Consider the following 18,372-nt stretch of genomic DNA (forward strand, 5'->3'; position numbering starts at 1 on the left):
GGGGGTATTGCTCTCCAGGCCTTCCCTCTGTAGCCAGGCACGCAGAGGTTTTGGCTGTAGTGGGCGTGGCCAACTCTGAAGCCAGCTGGAACTCCGTTCCTGTGCGTTCCTGCCCAAAAATAGCCCTGTCCCTACATATAGCAGGATGAAGCAAATGGCTAAGCAAATGAAATTCGAGCGCGTGCGCGGGAATTCTCCCGGCGGGAGGATACGTAATAAGCGGGAGAGTTTCAGTGCCTCATGAGAGCCGAAAGCTTCACACCAGCGGTGGAACGCAAGCCCTCCCCCCTGCACAAGGCCAGACAGATAACGCTGTCTGGCAGCACTGGTTCTCACGGTCTCCCTATCGCTGTTTACGGCAAGTGGGCAGAGCAGCGAGCAAGCCAGGATCAGAGAAGGGAACAAGCAAAACATGGCAGCTAGCTGACAGGCAGAAAGGCGGGATAAAAATCTTGTAAATAATGGTCTGAGGGAGCTTCATGTGTTCATACTTCCTCTCCCCCCCGCTGTCAAGTCACAGCCAACGTTTGGTGACCCCGTAGGGTTTCCAAGGCAAGAGATGTTCAGAGGTGATTTGCCATGGCCTGCCTCTGCATCGCGACCCTGGACTTCCTTGGTGGCCCACCTGTCCAAGCACTAACCAGGGATGTCCCCACTTAGCTGCCGAGATCTGACGAGATTGTGCTCACTTGGGCCATCCGGGGCAGGGCAGGAAAGGTCTTTGTTTGAGACTGGACCAAAGGTCTAAGCCTGTTGCAACAGGGCCAGTGGGGCAAGGCAGAGAGGGGGAGTTCACAGTCCAGTCCGAGAGTCAAGCCAGAGAGAGAGCAAAACAACCAGAGCAACAGTCCCAATACATAAAGCCAGGCCGTAGTCAGAGCGTTACCGAGAGTCAGAGTCCAGATAGGCAAGCGTCGAAGTCAGGGTGCAGAGCCTACTCAGACTGGCAGCGGCTCACAGGCTGAGTTCTTCCACACCTACTGCCTGATCCTTTTAACTGGAAATGTTGGGGATTGAACCTGAGACATGTCCGAAGGACGGGTTTGCCCGCACGATTAGCCAGCAGTCACCAACCTATTCAAATAGCTCGCTGGGTTGTTAACTCATTAGTGCCTCATTAGCACTGCCTCGCGAAGTCCTTGATCCTGCTAGAACTCTGGGATTATTGATCTCCAACCGTGCAAGCGTGCCTCTTTGCGTCTGGTTGCCAAGTCCCAGCGTCTTTGATCCCTCAGCCGGTCGACAGGTGGCGGAGAATCAGGTGGCGTGCTGCTGGGGCCAGGCACCGCCTGATCGGTTTCAGGTGCAGGCTGTTCTGGAGGATGGTGCTTATCCTTTTTGGTACTTAGGTTTGGCAAAGACTCCCGTTCCTCTGATGGTGTTAAGGGCACGGAGTCCTCAGTTTCAGAGCTCCCAGGCGCCGGGTCGGGGGCAGGCATGACAAAGCCCAGTTTTGTGTGTTTGTACAACACAAATTCGAAAGGGCTGCGGTGGCTCAAGTGGTTAAGATGCTGAACTGCAAGCCGGAAGGTCGGTAGTTCAGCAGTTCGAGACCCGAGTGCCGCATGATGGAGTGAACTCCCGTCTCTGGCCCCAGCTCCTGCCAACCTAGCAGTCCGAAAGCAAGAGACTGCAAGGAGATAAATAGGTACTGCTGCGGTGGGAAGGTAACAGCGTTCTGTGCACCTCGGCGTCTAGTCATGCCGGCCACATGACCATGGAAACGTCTTTGGACAGTGCTGGCTCTTCGGCTTGGAAACGGAGATGAGCATCGCATCCCTAGATTCGACTGGCTTTCGAGCAAGGGAAACTTTACCTTTACCTTTTACACACGAATTCAAATTCTGAAAATTGCTTGAGATTAGCTACTTCCAAATTCATTTTAGCTCTATGTGCCACTACCACCCACCTTACTTCCTGACCTGTTTGTGTCCTTATTAATCTATTCATCCCTCAATTGATTCCTCCGCTGTTACTTCTGTACCGCCCTTGACTAAAGATTCTGGAGTTCTCCATACATGTCAATTGCTGGAGTTGGAATAAAGAGTTCCCAGTTGTTCCTGTTTATTCAAAGTAACCAAGAGTCTTGCAACACCTTAAGGACTAGCTCCTTTGTTACAGCATAAGCTTGGGGAAGTCAAAGCTCATGATGTCAGAGGCATGAAAGGAATAAATTAAAGAAGCAAAAATGCATCCGTTGCTGGTTGGTTTGCATTGTTTTTAGCATAGAATTCTTTTGTTTCCTGGGTATACAGTTCTGATCTGGGAAAGCATTTTTGTTTCCTGGGTATACAGTCCTTTTTTTTTTTTAAACAGTTTATTTACCATTTTCCAACTTATACATACAATTATCACCACTTTGTTAACATTTGGGGGTTGAAAGATTTTCCTCATACCATTTTATAGCCCCATGCCATTTCTGGTCAAATTTGTCCTCTGACTTTCCAGCCAAAAACATATTTAATTTATCCATTTCTATTTGCTATAGATGGCACTGGACGCGGATAGGCTGCAAAAGTGTTACAAAACCGTGTCTGGGAACTGTTGGAGATGTAAAAATAATCAAGGAACGTATTTACATATCTGGTGGAACTGTGATAAGATACAAAAATTTTGGAAACTTACTAAACAACTGATAAAAGACATCATAGCAGTAGATTTACCTTTAAATCCAGAAATCTTTTTATTAAACATTATTCCTAATGGTATAAAATACAATGAAACATTTACTATTATATACTTAATTACTATGGCTAGAATTTGTGTTGCTAGAAACTGGAAGTCAGATAACTTACCAAATAGGGAAGAACTGATAAACAAACTGTCTGGGTATACAGTTCTGATCTGGGAAAGCACGGGGGACCAGTGGGGCTATATTATGGGTACCAGAGTGAGCAGAGGGGATTCTTAGGCAGGGAATCTGCACTGCCTGTGTAGGGCCTGTGATTCATTTGTGTCTCGTGCGCAGGAGTCCAGATATACTTGAGCAACCAGGAACACTTTGGCTACATCAACGTCCCCGTGAAGTCGCATCAGACGCTGGAGGATGAAAGCATCAACTTTGTGCACCTTATTCTGGAGGCCATGGGTAAGCGTCTACTCCCCCACTAGGGTTGCCAAGTCGTTCTGACTTACTGGCGGGGGAGCGTCACTTCGGTCCGGGAGCTGCCGAGGTACCCGCGCAGAACGTCACAGGAAGTGACGCACGACGTAGAGCATGTTGGGGGCATGGCCCCAATCGTTGGAGGGAAAACCGTAGAGTTTCCCCTCCAATGATTGGGGCCACGCCCCCAACGTGTTCTACGTGGTTGCGTCACTTCCTGTGATGCACCCACGCTGCGCTTCGGGGGGGCGGGGTTCCCCCCGGGGCCTGATTCCGCGGCGGCGGAAATCGGGCCTCCAAAGCGGGGGTTTACCCACCACCCGCCCCCACTTGGCAGCCCTACCCCCACCCCTTTTATGCCCCCTTGGTGAGAAAGAAAGGGATCAAAATTACTTTCTTTTGGCTGGGATCCTGGCCTGGGTACCATATCTACTATTGTTTAGATTTTCCCTGCTTTGGGGAAATCCAGACTTGCCAACTTTCAAAAATCCAAGAAGGTAAATATTCAAGCTGTAACCTTCAATGCAGTCCCTGCTTACTGCCCTTTACTGAATTGTACTTTGTGATGCTGCTGCTTCAGCCACTGAACTCTTCTGAGATGGGTTACTCCAACTGAGAGGTTTGCGCATATCTTATCCTTGGGCCATAATATTTGAGCCAGCCATTATTTCTTAGAGTGCCACAGGTTTCCTTTGCTTCTTTGTAGCACGATGGCCGAAGACAGGTTCGGCCCAAGACGTTTTAGTGGCATTTTCCTCTGCCTAGTCATTGGAAGAAGAAAGATTTGATCCTGTCTGTGTGCTTTATGATCACACATAATTTGGTATTGCATACAGAATATGTCAGCTAGAGAGAGAGAGAGAGAGAGAGAGAGACTGCTTTCAGGTTTGGTTTGTTTTTTTAAAAAAAGAATATATAAGTTCCTATCCCGCATGGCTGTCAAGCTAAGTTTGAAAACATGTGAGCTGTGCCTTGCCAAATCCCAGAATTCTGAGGATGATTAAGAAGAATTTTTCGGTGAACAGGCTTCCCACACCCCAGCACAACTCATCCCCCCCAACTACCATATGCAGGATAAATTATGCAAAATAAGCCCATATGTGCAGCTTTCCTTGAACAGGCTTTCTTGGCACATGATTCAGTATTTTTGTTAATCGCAGAACATATACACTTTGCATTTGCCTCAATTCCACACATTGTGTGTCTCTCTTGCAGTGGATGGCCCCCCTATGACCCCCTCCAAGCATGTTTACCTCCCCCCAAAGCGCCTGAGCAAAATTGGGTTTGATGAGGTAAGAGCGTTGTGGAGCATGGAGTGAGCCGAGTGTGGTTTTTTGCATCCGTTCGTATGAGGATTTGGCATGCAGGAGTGAAGTAAACTCTGTGATGTTACAGGAATCGGACCTCTTTGGCCCTCCCATTTTCGGATCCTCCGAGTTGACTTTCAGATTTTTTTAAAAAGTAAATCTCCAGCCTTCCTGGTTGTGAATCATTTCCTGATAATTATTTTAGTGTGCATCCCCGTGCAGCATAAATCTATGACCTGCTGGTACCCAAGTACAAACCCTCCAACCTTTAACGGATGAAAATATAGGCACTGATATAACATCTCTGTTCCCATACCCAGGGTCATTATGTGAGGCTGTCAGAACCCACAGCCAACAACGTAGTACACACTTTCAGAAAAGGTAATACTTTATTGAAGAGCTATAGATGCATTAACATAGGCACTGCTAAGCATGGCGGCTGCCCCTGGGGCATAATAGGATATAGGGTATTCGTATGCACCCCCCCACTGCCCTGGCCAATTAGCTACCCTCCCGCGTGCGGGAGAAAAGAGCTCCGGCTGTTTAGTGCTGAAGCTGGGAACCAAACTCTCTCCCACGGCCCCCGAGAAACCCAGACATCAACATCACCACCTGCAGAACTTATAGATAAGACAGCAGCAAAAAAGCACAGAAGGAATGCAGAAGCAATTAGAATACAACCAACCTCCCCACCCCCATGGCAGCATAGTTGACAGAGGCCTCCTCTGCCTCCAGTATTACCCGCTGCTGGCTCTATTTACTACTACTATGACTACTACTACGAGTAGTAGTAGTAGTTAGTAGTAGTAGTAGTGACTAGTAGTAGTAGTATTGATTATGATGATGATAATTGTGGATTGCAGGGACATTTGATAAAAAGCATCAAAACCATAGAATAAAATGCATAAACGATTATGATGATGATAATTGTGGACTGGCCAGTCCCTGCTACTGCAGGGACATTTGATAAAAAACATCAAAGCCATAGAATAAAATGCATAAACAGTAGTAATACAGCAAATCTAAACGAATCAGATGGTGAAGTTTCAAAGTTTCTTCTCATTCCAAACTGCAGCCACCTCATGGGTGGGGGGGGAAGAAGAACAGAGCCGTCTGGAAAGGAGGAGAGGGTGCCAGCCAGAATGGAAACTGTCGCTGCCCTCAACCAAAAGCCTGGCAAAACATCTCTGCCTTACAGGCCTTGCGGAATTGCATAATTGTGGGTCCGCCACTCTAATATGGGCCAGTTTGGTGTAGTGGTTAAGTGCGCGGACTCTAATCTGGGAGTACCAGGTTTGATTCCTCACACCTCCACTTGCACCTGCTGGATGACCTTGGGCAAGCCATAGTTCTGATAAGAGCTGTCCTTAAAAAAAGCAGTTTCTGCTCCCCACCTACCTCACAGGGTGTCTGTTGTGGGGAGGGGAAGGGACAGGAGTTTGTAAGCCGCTCTGAGACTCTGAGTGAAGGGCGGGGTATTCTCCTCCTCTACACCACACTGGCTGCCTTGGCTTTCCCCCCTACTCGGTTGCATTATTATCACATCACTGTAAGTGTTCTTCCTGCTGTTGGACTCCCCATAAGAACTGCATTTTGGCGTCTCCACCTTTTCTCCTCTTTGGAGACCAGGCTGGTGCTTTCTGACGCGGCCTCCTGGTTTGGCAACGGCGCATGTTGGCATCGGCCCACCGTTTTGGGACCGGATCCTGCCATGGCTGCTTGGATTCCAGCTGTGATGGGATCCCCCACGGTCCTGTTGCCCTCGCATGGCTACCATCTCTTTGCTGTCTTTTCAGATTTTCCTCATCAACTTGGCGCGGCGTTCAGACCGGCGGCACCGCATGCTGAGTGCACTCTCTGAGTTGGAGATCGACCCCCTGCTGGTAAACGCCGTGGACGGAAGGTGGGTGATGCTTTTGGTTGATTTTTTTTTTTTTGTATAGACAAACATTTTCATAGGAGAAAGACTGGAATAAAAATGCACTGTAAATGTACAGAAATATTCAAGGATTTCAAGGTGGTATACGTACATCTCCCCTCTTCCATATTGTCTTCACAACAGCCCTGTGAGGGAGGTTTGACTGAGAGAGAATGACCGGCCCAAGGTTCCCCAGTGAGTTTCATTTTGGGTTGCTTTACCCAGAACAGGGCCGGTGAATGCAGTCAATCCCGGACACTGTTTTGAGAGGGAGTCGTGGCTATGAGTTTTATTTTATCTATTTGCTACATATTTTTTTTTGCAAATATTTTTTTATTTAAACATATATGTTAAAAAACCCAGTTTTTAACACACACACACTAATATTTGCTACATTTATAAACTACTTTCTAGCCATAGTGGATCCCCCAAGTATAATAATATTCATAATATTCTAAAACAGGTATATATTCATTATATGCAATATCAACAATAATAATCAGTTTGTACAATCTAATAGTGACCAGTCAATTTACATCCTTTTTACACAGTCAACCCCAACGGGAGTTTCTGGAATTGTACACCCGCTTCTCCTTGCTTGAAAGTCTTCTAAAGGGGGAAGTTTCCTTTTGTGGTTACATTGAAGTTTAAATTGACGTTTGTTGCTGGTCCTACAAAAGGCCTATTAAGCAGCTGACAGTCATAGACGGCGCCCGTTGGGGTTGATTGTGTAAACAGGATGTAAATTGACTGGTAGCTATTAGATTAAGAACATAAGAACATAAGAGATGCCAATGTTGGATCAGGCTAAAGGCCCATCCAGTCCAACACTGTATCACACAGTGGCCCAAATACCAGTGTCATCAGGAGGTCCACCAGTGGGGCCAGGACATTAAACTGATTATTATTGTTCATATTGCATGTAATGAATATATACCTGTTTTAGAATATTATGAATAATACACAATGCACTTTATAAGATGGAACACATAGGCCCCAGTCACACGGGCAGGAAACTGTGGGGGAGAAGTGTGGCTGTTTGCCCCGGGGCAAACTACTGCGCAGTTACGCGATCAGACCTCCCGTGGAGGTCCTGTAGAGGTACCGTGGAGGTTCCATGGCAAGGGAGAGGTGCTGATCACAGGACAAGCCGGAGCGCAATGAAGAAGCGCGCGCCGCGGCAAACTGTTTTTTTTTGTGTGTACACGACAAATGCGCATGCTCCGTTGGGTGCGTGTGCGCATCCACAGAGACTTGGACAAAAAAAAACACCTTATTTGCAAGGGGACATGGGCGGGCGCTGGATGCCACCGGAAACGCGATCAGACGCCCGCCCTTGTCCCGCAGTTTCCGGAAACTAGTACCTCCGAGGTACTAGTTTTTTGCCACGCAGTTTCGGCTGGAAGCCTCAGTTGAGCCATGGGAGTGCTACGCTTCCCAGATGTGCTGGTGAGATCGCGCCCGGAAACTCCGCCTGTTTTCCGTCTCACTTGTGTGGCTTCTGTTCCGTGTGACCGCAGCCATAGAAGACTTTAACTTATAAATAAGGTTTTTGCAGTGTATATATTTGTTGTTTGACCAACCTGAAGGCTGGCAACGCCACTCCAGAGTCCAGTGCCATTGTGGTACGAGCTTTTGCAGGCTGGGCCTTACTGCGCTGGGTGCCATCGGGTGCCGTGCCTGGAAGGTTCTTTCCTGTAAAGAACAGTGTTGCTAACTACCACCGTCTCTTCTCCCCCAGTGCCTTGAACAGCAGCGATATCAAGAAACTGGGTGTGGACCTGCTTCCGGGATATTACGACCCCTTCTCAGGCAGGACACTTACGAAGGGAGAGGTCGGCTGCTTCCTTAGCCACCATTATGTGTGGAAAGAGGTAAAAGCTCAGGCAGAATGAGAAGAAAATGCAGAAAAGAGGCTGGGTTTGTTGACCTAGGAGGAGCCGGCCAAGGGAGAATTTGATTTCATGTCCTCAAATGATAACAGTTCTTGACATTTATTTAGTGCTTTCAGTTGTCAAAACGCTTCACAACAGGGTTCGCAGTAATCCACACAACGGCCCCGTATGGGCCAGTATTATTGTCCCATATCACAGATGGGGAAACTGAGACTGGGTCACGATGGAAATGGCGTCTACTTTTGCCTCTCCTCTTGAAGAGCTTTTGAATTTCTTCACAAGGGGCTTTTTTGCGTACTTTTTTCTGTTGATTTTGTCACTGCACTGCCTTGGTTTATCTGGATTTCCACATGCATTTTTGTGCCTTTAGTTTTCACTTTGTTCCACCTCCCCCTGGTTTTTATCTGGTTCTTTTGAAACTACTTTTATCCTGATCTTTTTCTGGAAGCCAATTTTGAGTCACCTTCTTCCTTGTGCGTAATGATTCTCTCGGTCTTCTTTGTCCCACCCACCTCCAAGCCCACTTTTAATGATTGGACTGTTGTCATCATTGAACCACTCTCCCTGTGCCCTGAAGACAAGTAGTTTCATTTTTAACTTTTTAAAAAAGGCATTAAAATATCAATATATCAATATACCATTGTAACGATAGTTTTAAGCAGGTTCTCTGAATTCTCAGCTTTCATTTTTTAAAAAGTAAGTCTCCAGGCCATTCATTTGCGGAGGTAAGCCTAGAGACTTACTTTTTTTAAATGAAAAGTAGGAATTCAGGCAACCTGCTAAACCTGTCATTACAACAATAGATCAATATATTGCTATTTAACTGCTGTTTAAAAAAAAATGCAGCCATATTATCAATGTACACATACACAAAAAATCCAAAGGAGAGTGTGCTGTAGCACCACCAATGATGTCACCAGTGATGACAACACCCTCCCTTTAAAATCCTGAGTATTTAAGACACATGCAGAAGAAAATAAACTGGCTCAACAACTGAAAGTGCTGAGGGAGGTCAGATGCGCAGAAGAACCATTCCCAAACTGATTCCAATGTTTGTGGATCGACTGATAATCAGGAGTAAATTGAACTTGTGGAAAAGGCCAAGGACTAATGCCCTAACAGCCAGTGGAAGTTCCCTTGGGGTGGAATTCTGGCTTCAGATTTGAGCTGCTCTAGGTGAGATCTCTGAGCCTGTCGTTGAGATCCACGTGCTTTGTGTCTTTCCAGATCGTGGAGCGAGGGCTGGACAAGTCAGTAGTGTTGGAAGATGATGTTCGCTTTCAACCATATCTCAAAAAGCGGCTGTTGAGGCTGATGGATGACCTGGAGCGGGCGCAGCTGGACTGGGACCTGATGTACGTAGGGCTAGGCAGTGGGGATGGGCCCATTTCAGCTGCACTGTCTACACTGTTGGCAGGGACATAGAACGTGATGGGAGGGCCCTCTATTCAACGAGCGGAGGGCTCATTTAGTCACCCCTTTACTTAAAGATAGGAGCTGCGGTGGCTCAAGTGGTTAAGGCGCTGAACTGCAGGCTGTGGAAGGTCAGTAGTTCAGCAGTTCGAGACCCGAGTGTGCCGCATGACGGAGTGAGCTCCCGTCTCTAGCTCCAGCTCCGGCCAACCTAGCAGTTCGAAAGCAAGACATTGCAAGTAGATAAATAGGTACCACTTCGGTGGGAAGGTAACAGCGTTCCGTGCGCCTTGGTGTTTAGTCACGCCGGCCACATGACCACGGAAACGTCTTCGGACAGCGCTGGCTCTTCGGCTTGGAAACAGAGATGAGCACCGCAACCCTAGAGTCGGACTCGACTGGCTTTCGAGCAAGGGAACCTTTACCTTTTTACCTTACTTAAAGATACGGAACTACTAAATGTGCGAGCCCAGGTGTCATGGCTGCTATCGGATCCCAATGACCGTGTCACCCTCTCAGTGGCAAAATTCATAGGCGCAGTAATCAAATATAAGAGAAATAATACTGAGTAAGGTCTTTTAAAATATTCTTTTGGTTCTAATTTCTGCTTAAGGTGATAGCCCTATGAGCAGTACTAGATAGACAGATAGACCGTGCTGGGTGCTATCGTGCCAAGACAACGTGTCTTACCCCAAGCTGGAACATTGTAGGGCAATCCTGAGCAGAGTTATACCCTTCTAGTCAGTGGGCTTAGAAGGCCGTAATTGCCCTGTCGACTTATTTATAAATCTTGTAGTCTCCGACTGACAATTGAGCTTTCCCAGAACTCCTACCTAAGACTGGTCTATGGATCATTTGATTTGATTTGAAAAAATTCATTCCCTCCTCCAGAGGTTTCCAAGGTGGCATCTCTCCTTATATATAATTGAATAGTGGGTGCCAAAGTTCTAATTCTAAAATGCACTCCCTTAGTGTATGGCTGATGGCACTGCTCCTCAGAAAATATCGCCACCAATCAGAAGGCAAAGCCCGGGTCCCGCCCACACCACAACTGCTGCGACAACCTGGTCTTTTGCATATGGAAGCTGATTGGACTTCACTCCATTCCACACCTCAAACTCCCCCCCCCCGCAAGGCAGTTGGAATGTCAGTTGCATATGGAACCTGCAGTATTCTGGTGGTGTGCAGGTCCCAGATTCATGTTTTAAAAGCAGACTGACACTGTTTGCCCAAAGCCAGAGCACTCTCCCAGAGCCTCTTTCTAGATCTCGTTGTATTTATTTCCACAATGGGCCTTATTTCTAGTCCTTTATAAAATCAACAATTTTTAAAAATTCAACAAATAGTCAGCAATAAAAATGATAGCAACAACTAGGGGTGTGCACTCAGTATATACTGAGCCAAATAAATACCCAAAATATACCTTATTCAGTACCGTGGTCTCTTTAAATGCCTTCTGAGTTCACTCACCAAGTCGCGCCTCTGTGGAAGTGTGACTTCGCAAGTGAACTCTGCAAGTATTTAAAGTTTAAATCCCTTCTGAGTTCACTCTCGAATCGTCGCAGCATGACTCAGCGAGTGAACTCACAAGGGATGTAAACTTTAAATGCTCGCTGAGTTCACTTGCAAACTCAGCAAGCATTTAAAGTTTACATCCCTTCTCCATTAGACCCCATGGGGACGGTCTCCATAGGGTATAATGGAGCCAAATAAATTCAGGTTTCCCAAATATTTACCTGTATCCCAATACAAAACCGATATTGGTATTTGGGAATATATGGGAGTACTGATATTTTCCGGGTCCAATAGACCCGAATCAGAAAAAAACAATTTTTTTTGCACACCCCTAGCAACAACTATCCAAACGAGTCTGTTACTAGAAACAGCACACAGAAGTTGGAAGAGAAACAGGGCTATCCCCCTCTCCAGCATCTAATACAGCCCCAAGCTGGTGTGGCTATAAGGTGTTAGCTTGGCACCTGAAACTAAAAATCCAAGCAGCTGTTGACTAGCTGTGTGGAGGGAACTCTTCAACCAAAGTGCCACAGTGGAAAACGCCCCATCTCTGGTAGACATCCTGCACATCTTTGAAGGTGTGGACTCCTGGAGGAGGATGTCCACAGAAGATCTTAATTCAGATTAGACGGGGAACCTTTTGATTTGCACACCATGTGGCCAACCCCATGATCTGTGTGCATGCCTAGATGCCTAATGGCATGTTGTTGTTGTTCAGTTGCACAGTTGACTCTTCGTGACCCCATGGACCACATCACGCCAGGCCCTCCTGTCTTCTGTCATTCTCTGGAGTTTGCTTCATTTGCCTAACGGCATGCCAATGGCCTAATCAAAGTTGCTGTGGTTCTGCGAGGTCTGGGACAAAGTTCTTCCCCAGCGCCAGTTTCTAGAGATCCATTTCCATTGGAAATGTCAGGATTTGACCCCGGGAAACTCCTGCATGCAAATATATGCTCTTCTAATGAGCTATAGCACCTACCCTGCTGCATTGTTGGCTTACATGCAGGGCTCTTTTTGTAGAAAAAGCCCAGCAGGAACGCATTAGCATAATAGCCACACCCTTGACAGCACAGGACATTAGCATATTAGGCCGCCCCCCATGTTACCAGAAGTGTGGTCATCCAGCCACACCCACCTTTTGTCAAAACCCAGAGCTCTTTTTGTAGCAGGAACTCCTTTGCATGTTAGGCCACACACCCCTAATGTAGCCAATTCTAATGAGTTTCTGCTGTTGGGTGTGGCCTATTATGCTAATGAGTTCCTGCTTGGTGTGGCCAACTCAGGAGCCAGCCAGAACTCTGTTCCTGTGCGTTCCTGCCCAAAAATAGCCCTGCATGTTATACCATGTGTAGGCCTTGACTGAACTCAGCTGGTCTGTCTTTTCAGTTACCTGGGCAGGAAACAAGTGAACTCTGAGGATGAAGAGCCAGTGGAGGACGTGCGGAATCTTGTAGTGGCCGAGTATTCCTACTGGACTTTGGCCTACGTCATCTCACGGCAGGGGGCTCAGAAATTGATCGACGCTCAGCCCCTTTCCAAAATCCTACCAGTGGATGAATTTTTGCCTATCATGTATGACAAGCATCCTAAGTAAGGAGATGCCCCGGGGGCCTTGGAACCACAATTTGAAATGTTGATACTGTGCAGAACTTTTAAAATATTTTTCTTAGCGTAAATATTGGTCATTGCCAGGGGAGGCAGACAGAAGGCCTGTAATAATTACAAGATAAAACTGGAGTCTGCTGGGTTAACTCTTTGGGTTCTGGGGTAATACAGAATGACTCGCCTTCTTATGCCATTCTGTTTTACTTCGGAGCCCAGTAGTATTAAATAACTTCATGTTGTATTTCTTCTGCTGTCCTTGCATTTATGCAGAAGAATTTGGGGGGATTTCAGCTATTCAGGTGTATCTGTTTGGGAGGGAAGCCATTTCAAAGAAAAATGCTGTTTATTTTTACTTCCAAGTTGTGGGCAACAACAGATGTTTGGGGATACCAAGTCGGGCAAAATTCTGGGATCCCTGGTGACCTTTGATTCACTACCAGATGATGATTTGGTTGAGTGTGGGTAGTGTCCAAAGGGGATCTTTGTCCACAGCCCCGCCCAAGGATTTGCCGGTCACTAAACTAGAACAGGTAAGTTCTGGTAAAGGGAAAAGATGGATCATGCAGAAGATTCTTAAATGTTGCGACAGCATTTGGTATAGATATGATCCAGTTATGGGCGGCAGAATCCATTCCATTGCTTAGAATCCTAGAATTTAAAAGTATGTACAGGAAGGGGATGTGGCCATTCTGTATTGCAGTTTGGGGTGGGGGGGTGGGGATACGGACTGTGATTAGGGCAGACTCAAAAAAGCAAAGTGGCTTTTGGTGGTTCTGGAAATAGTCTTTGACGTAATCCCCTGCTGTTTCAATTGGGCAGACGCCTTTGCAATTCTTTTATCCCCCTGATTCTGCAACCCGATAAAATGCTTGTATCTTTTACCCCAGACGGGATCCGCCCTCTGATCTGGAGCAAAGTTTGATGGCAAAGTGTTGAAACAATGCTTTTTCATTTCAGCCCTATAAAATTATTTACAGGGCTAACTTTCAGAGGAGGTTTGCAGAATCGGTTTCTAGACGTTTTGCCTTGTAAGTGAACAAATGTGTGTCCTTCCCCCCACCCCCACCCCCTTTTCACTGCATTACTGCCTCTTAAGGGAAAACAGCTGTTGGAATGAGCTCATTCTCTCCCTCCCCTCCAGTCTGCAGACTGTGGAAAAGAACCGTCAGCAAGTCCCCGGGAGGTACAGCGGCAGATGAGGGAGGGAGAGAGGGAAAGAGGAGGGGGGTGATCATCAGCGCCAAAGAATGATTACAGGGCGGCTTGTTTAGTTACTCGCTAGAAACATCGCATGAGCCAGAGTGCTGTAGCCAAGTTTGACTAATTTAAGCACAGCATGATTTGCGTGGATAAGCCCTGCTGAATCAAATCGGAGGTCTGTCTAGCCCAGTGTCTTGTTTCCAGTAGTGGCTAGCCAGATGCCTCTGGCAGACTTACCCACAAGACACACAGGCTTCCCTCTGCTATTTGCTGCTGGCACCGAAAGGTACACTGCCTCTGACCGTGGAGGCTCAGGCCGTTTCCACACACTTTATTTGCCCCTTGCTTATCTTTTATTTTTTTTATTTAACTTTCAATTTATAGACCGCTCACCCCCTAAGGGCTCTAAGCGGTTTACATTGTACAATTATTAATTACGTTACCTTTACTAGGGCCACACACACAATGAGGGGAGGGGGCTACCTATCAGGCACCCATGGCAGGGTCTTAGTTGTGGTTGTTTCTTACGGAGGCTCTTCAGTCCGGGCGACGGCGTCTTTTTGGCGCAGGTCTTCCTTTCGATCGCAGCGGCTCCTTCCGGGTATGGACCCACAGCGCACGACGGCGCGTGCGACCGCAGCCGGCCTCTGTCCCAATTGGCTCCGGCCTGCTGCATTGCCCCGCCGCCGCGCTTCGCCGGCCCAACCTCCGCTCGAGCCGCTCGCCTCCCCGCTGTTGTTCAGTACTGTTGGGAAGTGGGGTTTTGTCCTGTTTCCCCAGAGAATTATGGTACATTCGTTGATTCATGCCCCCTCCCAAGGTTTCCCCAGCTTTTCTCTGATCTTTTACAAACCTGCTTTGTTCCAAAGATTTGGGGGGGGGGGAGATCAGGGCAGATGCCTGGATGTCTGCCACGTGGGAGGGGAAGTCCAGATTCTCCCAGTCCCACCCGGTTGGGACCCTGCGGTTATCATTTCCTCCTCCACCACCAGGGGAGGGGCTCTTTATTTTAACTGGCAATTGAATATTGTTGTAACGCCATAATGTGGAAGCAACTGGGGAACTGCACGAGCCCTTCCCTGTGTTTAAAATGCCTCAGTTCAGCCATGTTCAGATCCAGAGAACTCTTACCTGTTGACTTGGGTCCCTAGCTCTTTCATGCCACAGTCCATATTTATTTCCTTCTTTATTTTATTTATTTAATTCATTTATACCCCACCGTTGCCCCCAATGGGAATTCAGAGCGGCTTACATCGTTCTCCTCTCCTTCATTTTATCCTCACAACCACCCTGTGAAGTAGGTTAGGTTGAGAGAGTGTAGGGCTGCCAAGTGGGGGCGGGGAAACCCCCGCTTTGGAGGCCCAATTTCCGCCGCGGCGGAATCGGGCCCCGGTGGGACCCCCCCCCGAAGCGCAGCGTGGCTGTGTCACAGGACAGGCTGCGTCTCAGCACGCCCGTCCATCGGCAGCTCCCGGACCCGGGGGAACCTATGGTTCCCCCCCGACGATCTGGGCCACGCCCCCAATGTGCTGTACGTCGTGCGGCACTTCCTGTGACGTTCTGGCGGCACGTGCGCGTCCCGATGCAGCTCCTGGATCGAGAAGACGCTCCCCCGCCGGTGAGTCAAAAAGACTTGGCAACCCTAAGAGAGTGTGGGACTGGCCCAAGGTCATCCAGTGAGCTTCTATGGCATTAGTGGGTATTTGAACCTGGGTGTCCCAGATACTGATACTCTAAACCGCTACATCACACTGGCTGCATAAGACTGCATGATCCAGGTGTGTGTGTGTGTGTGTGTGTGTGCGTGCCTGAGATTTCTTGTTGCCTTTTGGATTCAGCAGCAACACCCACCACTCAAGCTACAAAACAGCTAAAAAATTGCTTTAAAAATACCTAACAGCTAAGAAAAATAGCTAATCGCTTAAAAAAAGCAATGTGCTGTTTGTCTTGGGTAGAGGGGGAAGCTAAAACTGGGCCAGAATCCAGGTTGTGCTGTGCACATAGCAAGCTATCAGGAAATGAAGATATAAACATACAAAGGCTGCTTTTCCTCATTCTCATTTTCCTCATCATCATCATCATCATCATAATAATAATAATAATAATAATATACTTTATTGTCATTGTACATAGTACAACGAAATTAAAGATGCAATCATTTCGGTGAACCATACTCATATACACTCACACAACCATTCACAACCATCCCATAACTCCCCTTAAGGTTCACATTGCAACTTAAACCACCAATGTCACCCAAACTCCCAATTTCATACAGCATTTAAAGCAATAATAGCTCTCGAATAAAAACTATTTTTTAATCTGTTTGTCCTTGTTTTAATTGTCCCATATCTTTTACCCGAAGGCAGCAGTCTGTTCTGTTCTGCGCATGTTTTGCTTCCTCCAGTGGTCGATTCGATGTTACAGCCTTTTACGTCTGGCATAAAAACCTGCAGTTTAAATCTGCAGGGAGAGATGCTGGACATAAAGCGATGTAATATCGAATTGACCACTAGAGGGAGCAAAACTCTTGTGGACTAGACACCCGCCCCCCCCCCTGCCCCCAAAGCAACAAGAACACACATGTGAGAAAAATGAAAATGTAGAAAAGCCCATAGCTGACCCAGGGGTTATGTCTCCCCTGGACCAGGGGATGCTGCTCTTGAAAATGCAGGTTTGCAACATTTTGATGCTGTGGGTGTTAAGATGGACTGATGCTTCTGCATGCATGAATTAACAGGGGGCACAATCCATTCAGAAGCTGTCCTGTTCTATTTCAGTTGATTCACAGAATTGTTCATTTTTTGTTTCGCTGCATCGCATCTTGCTTTCAGTGTTTGTGGCAGGGGGTATATGTAAATAAATTATAATAATACTAATACTTTCCATTTTATTAATCGCTTTCCCCAGTGGGCTCAAAGCGATGTACAGTTACTCGGTATAGACAAGGGACTAACAATGTTTGTAGGGGATAGGGAAGACAACATATGTTCATTTTTTAAATTGCATGCGCAATCACTGCCCGGTATAGACGTCTTCTGGCTTGGCTCTGTCGTTTTCCGCAGGGCTGCTTGTTGGCCAGGCTTCAGGACCCATATGTCAATCGCCACACTGCCACCGCCTGGCCGGAACATCCATTGCAGGGATTCTTTCGTAGCCGAGAAGCTGTTTCGCCTTCCAAGCCTCGACCAGGACGTCTGACCGTCAGCTAACACCCTCCCACAAGGGAGATTGGCGTGCCCACTCTCTCTAAGGAGCACCATAAATACTAATTACATCTCTAATGCCGTAAGCGTTCATGTGTCAGAGCTCACTTTGTCAGAGGCATAGGATACACATCCGTGGTAGTTAGCAGGGAGCTGGTACAAAAATAAGCCAGTCAGAGCAGCAGCCAATCAGAGAAATCCATCCATACAGAGGGGGTGATGAGGACCACTCCTGCAAACCTCCTCTTGCCGTTACTCAGGATCCCGTACTTCCCAGGCAATGCTCCCTCTAAGCCGTGGAGTCTACTTTGTGAGCTACTGTCATTAAAGTTGTGAGCGAGTGATTTGGCTACTGCATAAATCAGTCTGCTCTGGAGCCATCCTTCCTGACCTAAGACAGAAAATGTGTGAGTCAGAGGCTAAAAAACTGAGCTAGCTCACACTAACTCAGCTTAGAGGGAACACTGGTAGGCACATTGATGAAGAAAAACTATTGAGGAAGACTCAGCATGGATTCTGTAAGGGAAGATCTTGTCTCACTAACTTGTTAGTGTTCTTTGAGGGGGTGAACAAACATGCGGACAAGGGGGACCCAATAGATGTTGTTTGCCTTGACCTCCAGAAAGCTTTTGCTAAATATCTTCATCAAAGACTGCTAAGTAAGCCGAATAGTCATGGGATAAAAGGACAAGTCCTCTTGTGGATCCAAAACTGGCTAATTAATAGGAAACAGAGTGTGGGTATAAATGGGCAATTTTCACAGTGGAGGGTGGTAAGCAGTGGGGTACCGCAGGGCTCCGTACTGGGTCCGATGCTTTTTAACTTGTTCATTAATAATTTGGAGTTGGGAGTAAGCAGGGAAGTGGCTAAATTTGCAGATGACACTAAGTTGTTCAGGGTGGTGGAGCAGCATTTTTTGAAGATCAGTGGGATGGAAGACCATTCTTCCACCGGAAAATGTAGTGTGGATCCATTTTGTAGTGAGTGAGGAAACCCACGTCTTTGTTCAAGCCTGTTGGAGAAATAGTATGGCACCCGGAATGTTTTGCAACAGGAATGTTTTGAAGGGTTTTGGGTTTTTTGGTGAAACAGAAGCGTTGAGATAGGTAGCAGTATGTCCTGGAACATTCAAATGTCCCCCTGCTGTTTTCTGAGTATTGCTAGTTGAAATGCCGGCCTTTGGTTCCGTTCATTTTTCTCTGTTGAAATG

At 47.1% G+C, this 18,372-nt stretch overlaps 1 protein-coding gene across 1 annotated transcript in view; it reads left to right on the plus strand.

Moving 5' to 3' along the window:
* The window catches only part of CERCAM (cerebral endothelial cell adhesion molecule), a 48,213-nt gene that overhangs the window by 17,071 nt on the left and 12,770 nt on the right, over window positions 1-18,372 (plus strand). Inside the window, exons 6-11 of the mRNA XM_015410406.1 lie at window positions 2,969-3,088; window positions 4,319-4,395; window positions 6,207-6,313; window positions 8,070-8,202; window positions 9,451-9,578; window positions 12,538-12,741. Of these exons, the coding sequence (XP_015265892.1) occupies window positions 2,969-3,088; window positions 4,319-4,395; window positions 6,207-6,313; window positions 8,070-8,202; window positions 9,451-9,578; window positions 12,538-12,741 (769 nt within the window). The remainder of the gene's footprint in view (window positions 1-2,968; window positions 3,089-4,318; window positions 4,396-6,206; window positions 6,314-8,069; window positions 8,203-9,450; window positions 9,579-12,537; window positions 12,742-18,372) is intronic.

Source organism: Gekko japonicus, unplaced genomic scaffold, assembly GCF_001447785.1.
Source record: "Gekko japonicus isolate JY-2015 unplaced genomic scaffold, Gekko_japonicus_V1.1 scaffold1863, whole genome shotgun sequence".
Lineage (NCBI taxonomy): Eukaryota > Metazoa > Chordata > Lepidosauria > Squamata > Gekkonidae > Gekko > Gekko japonicus.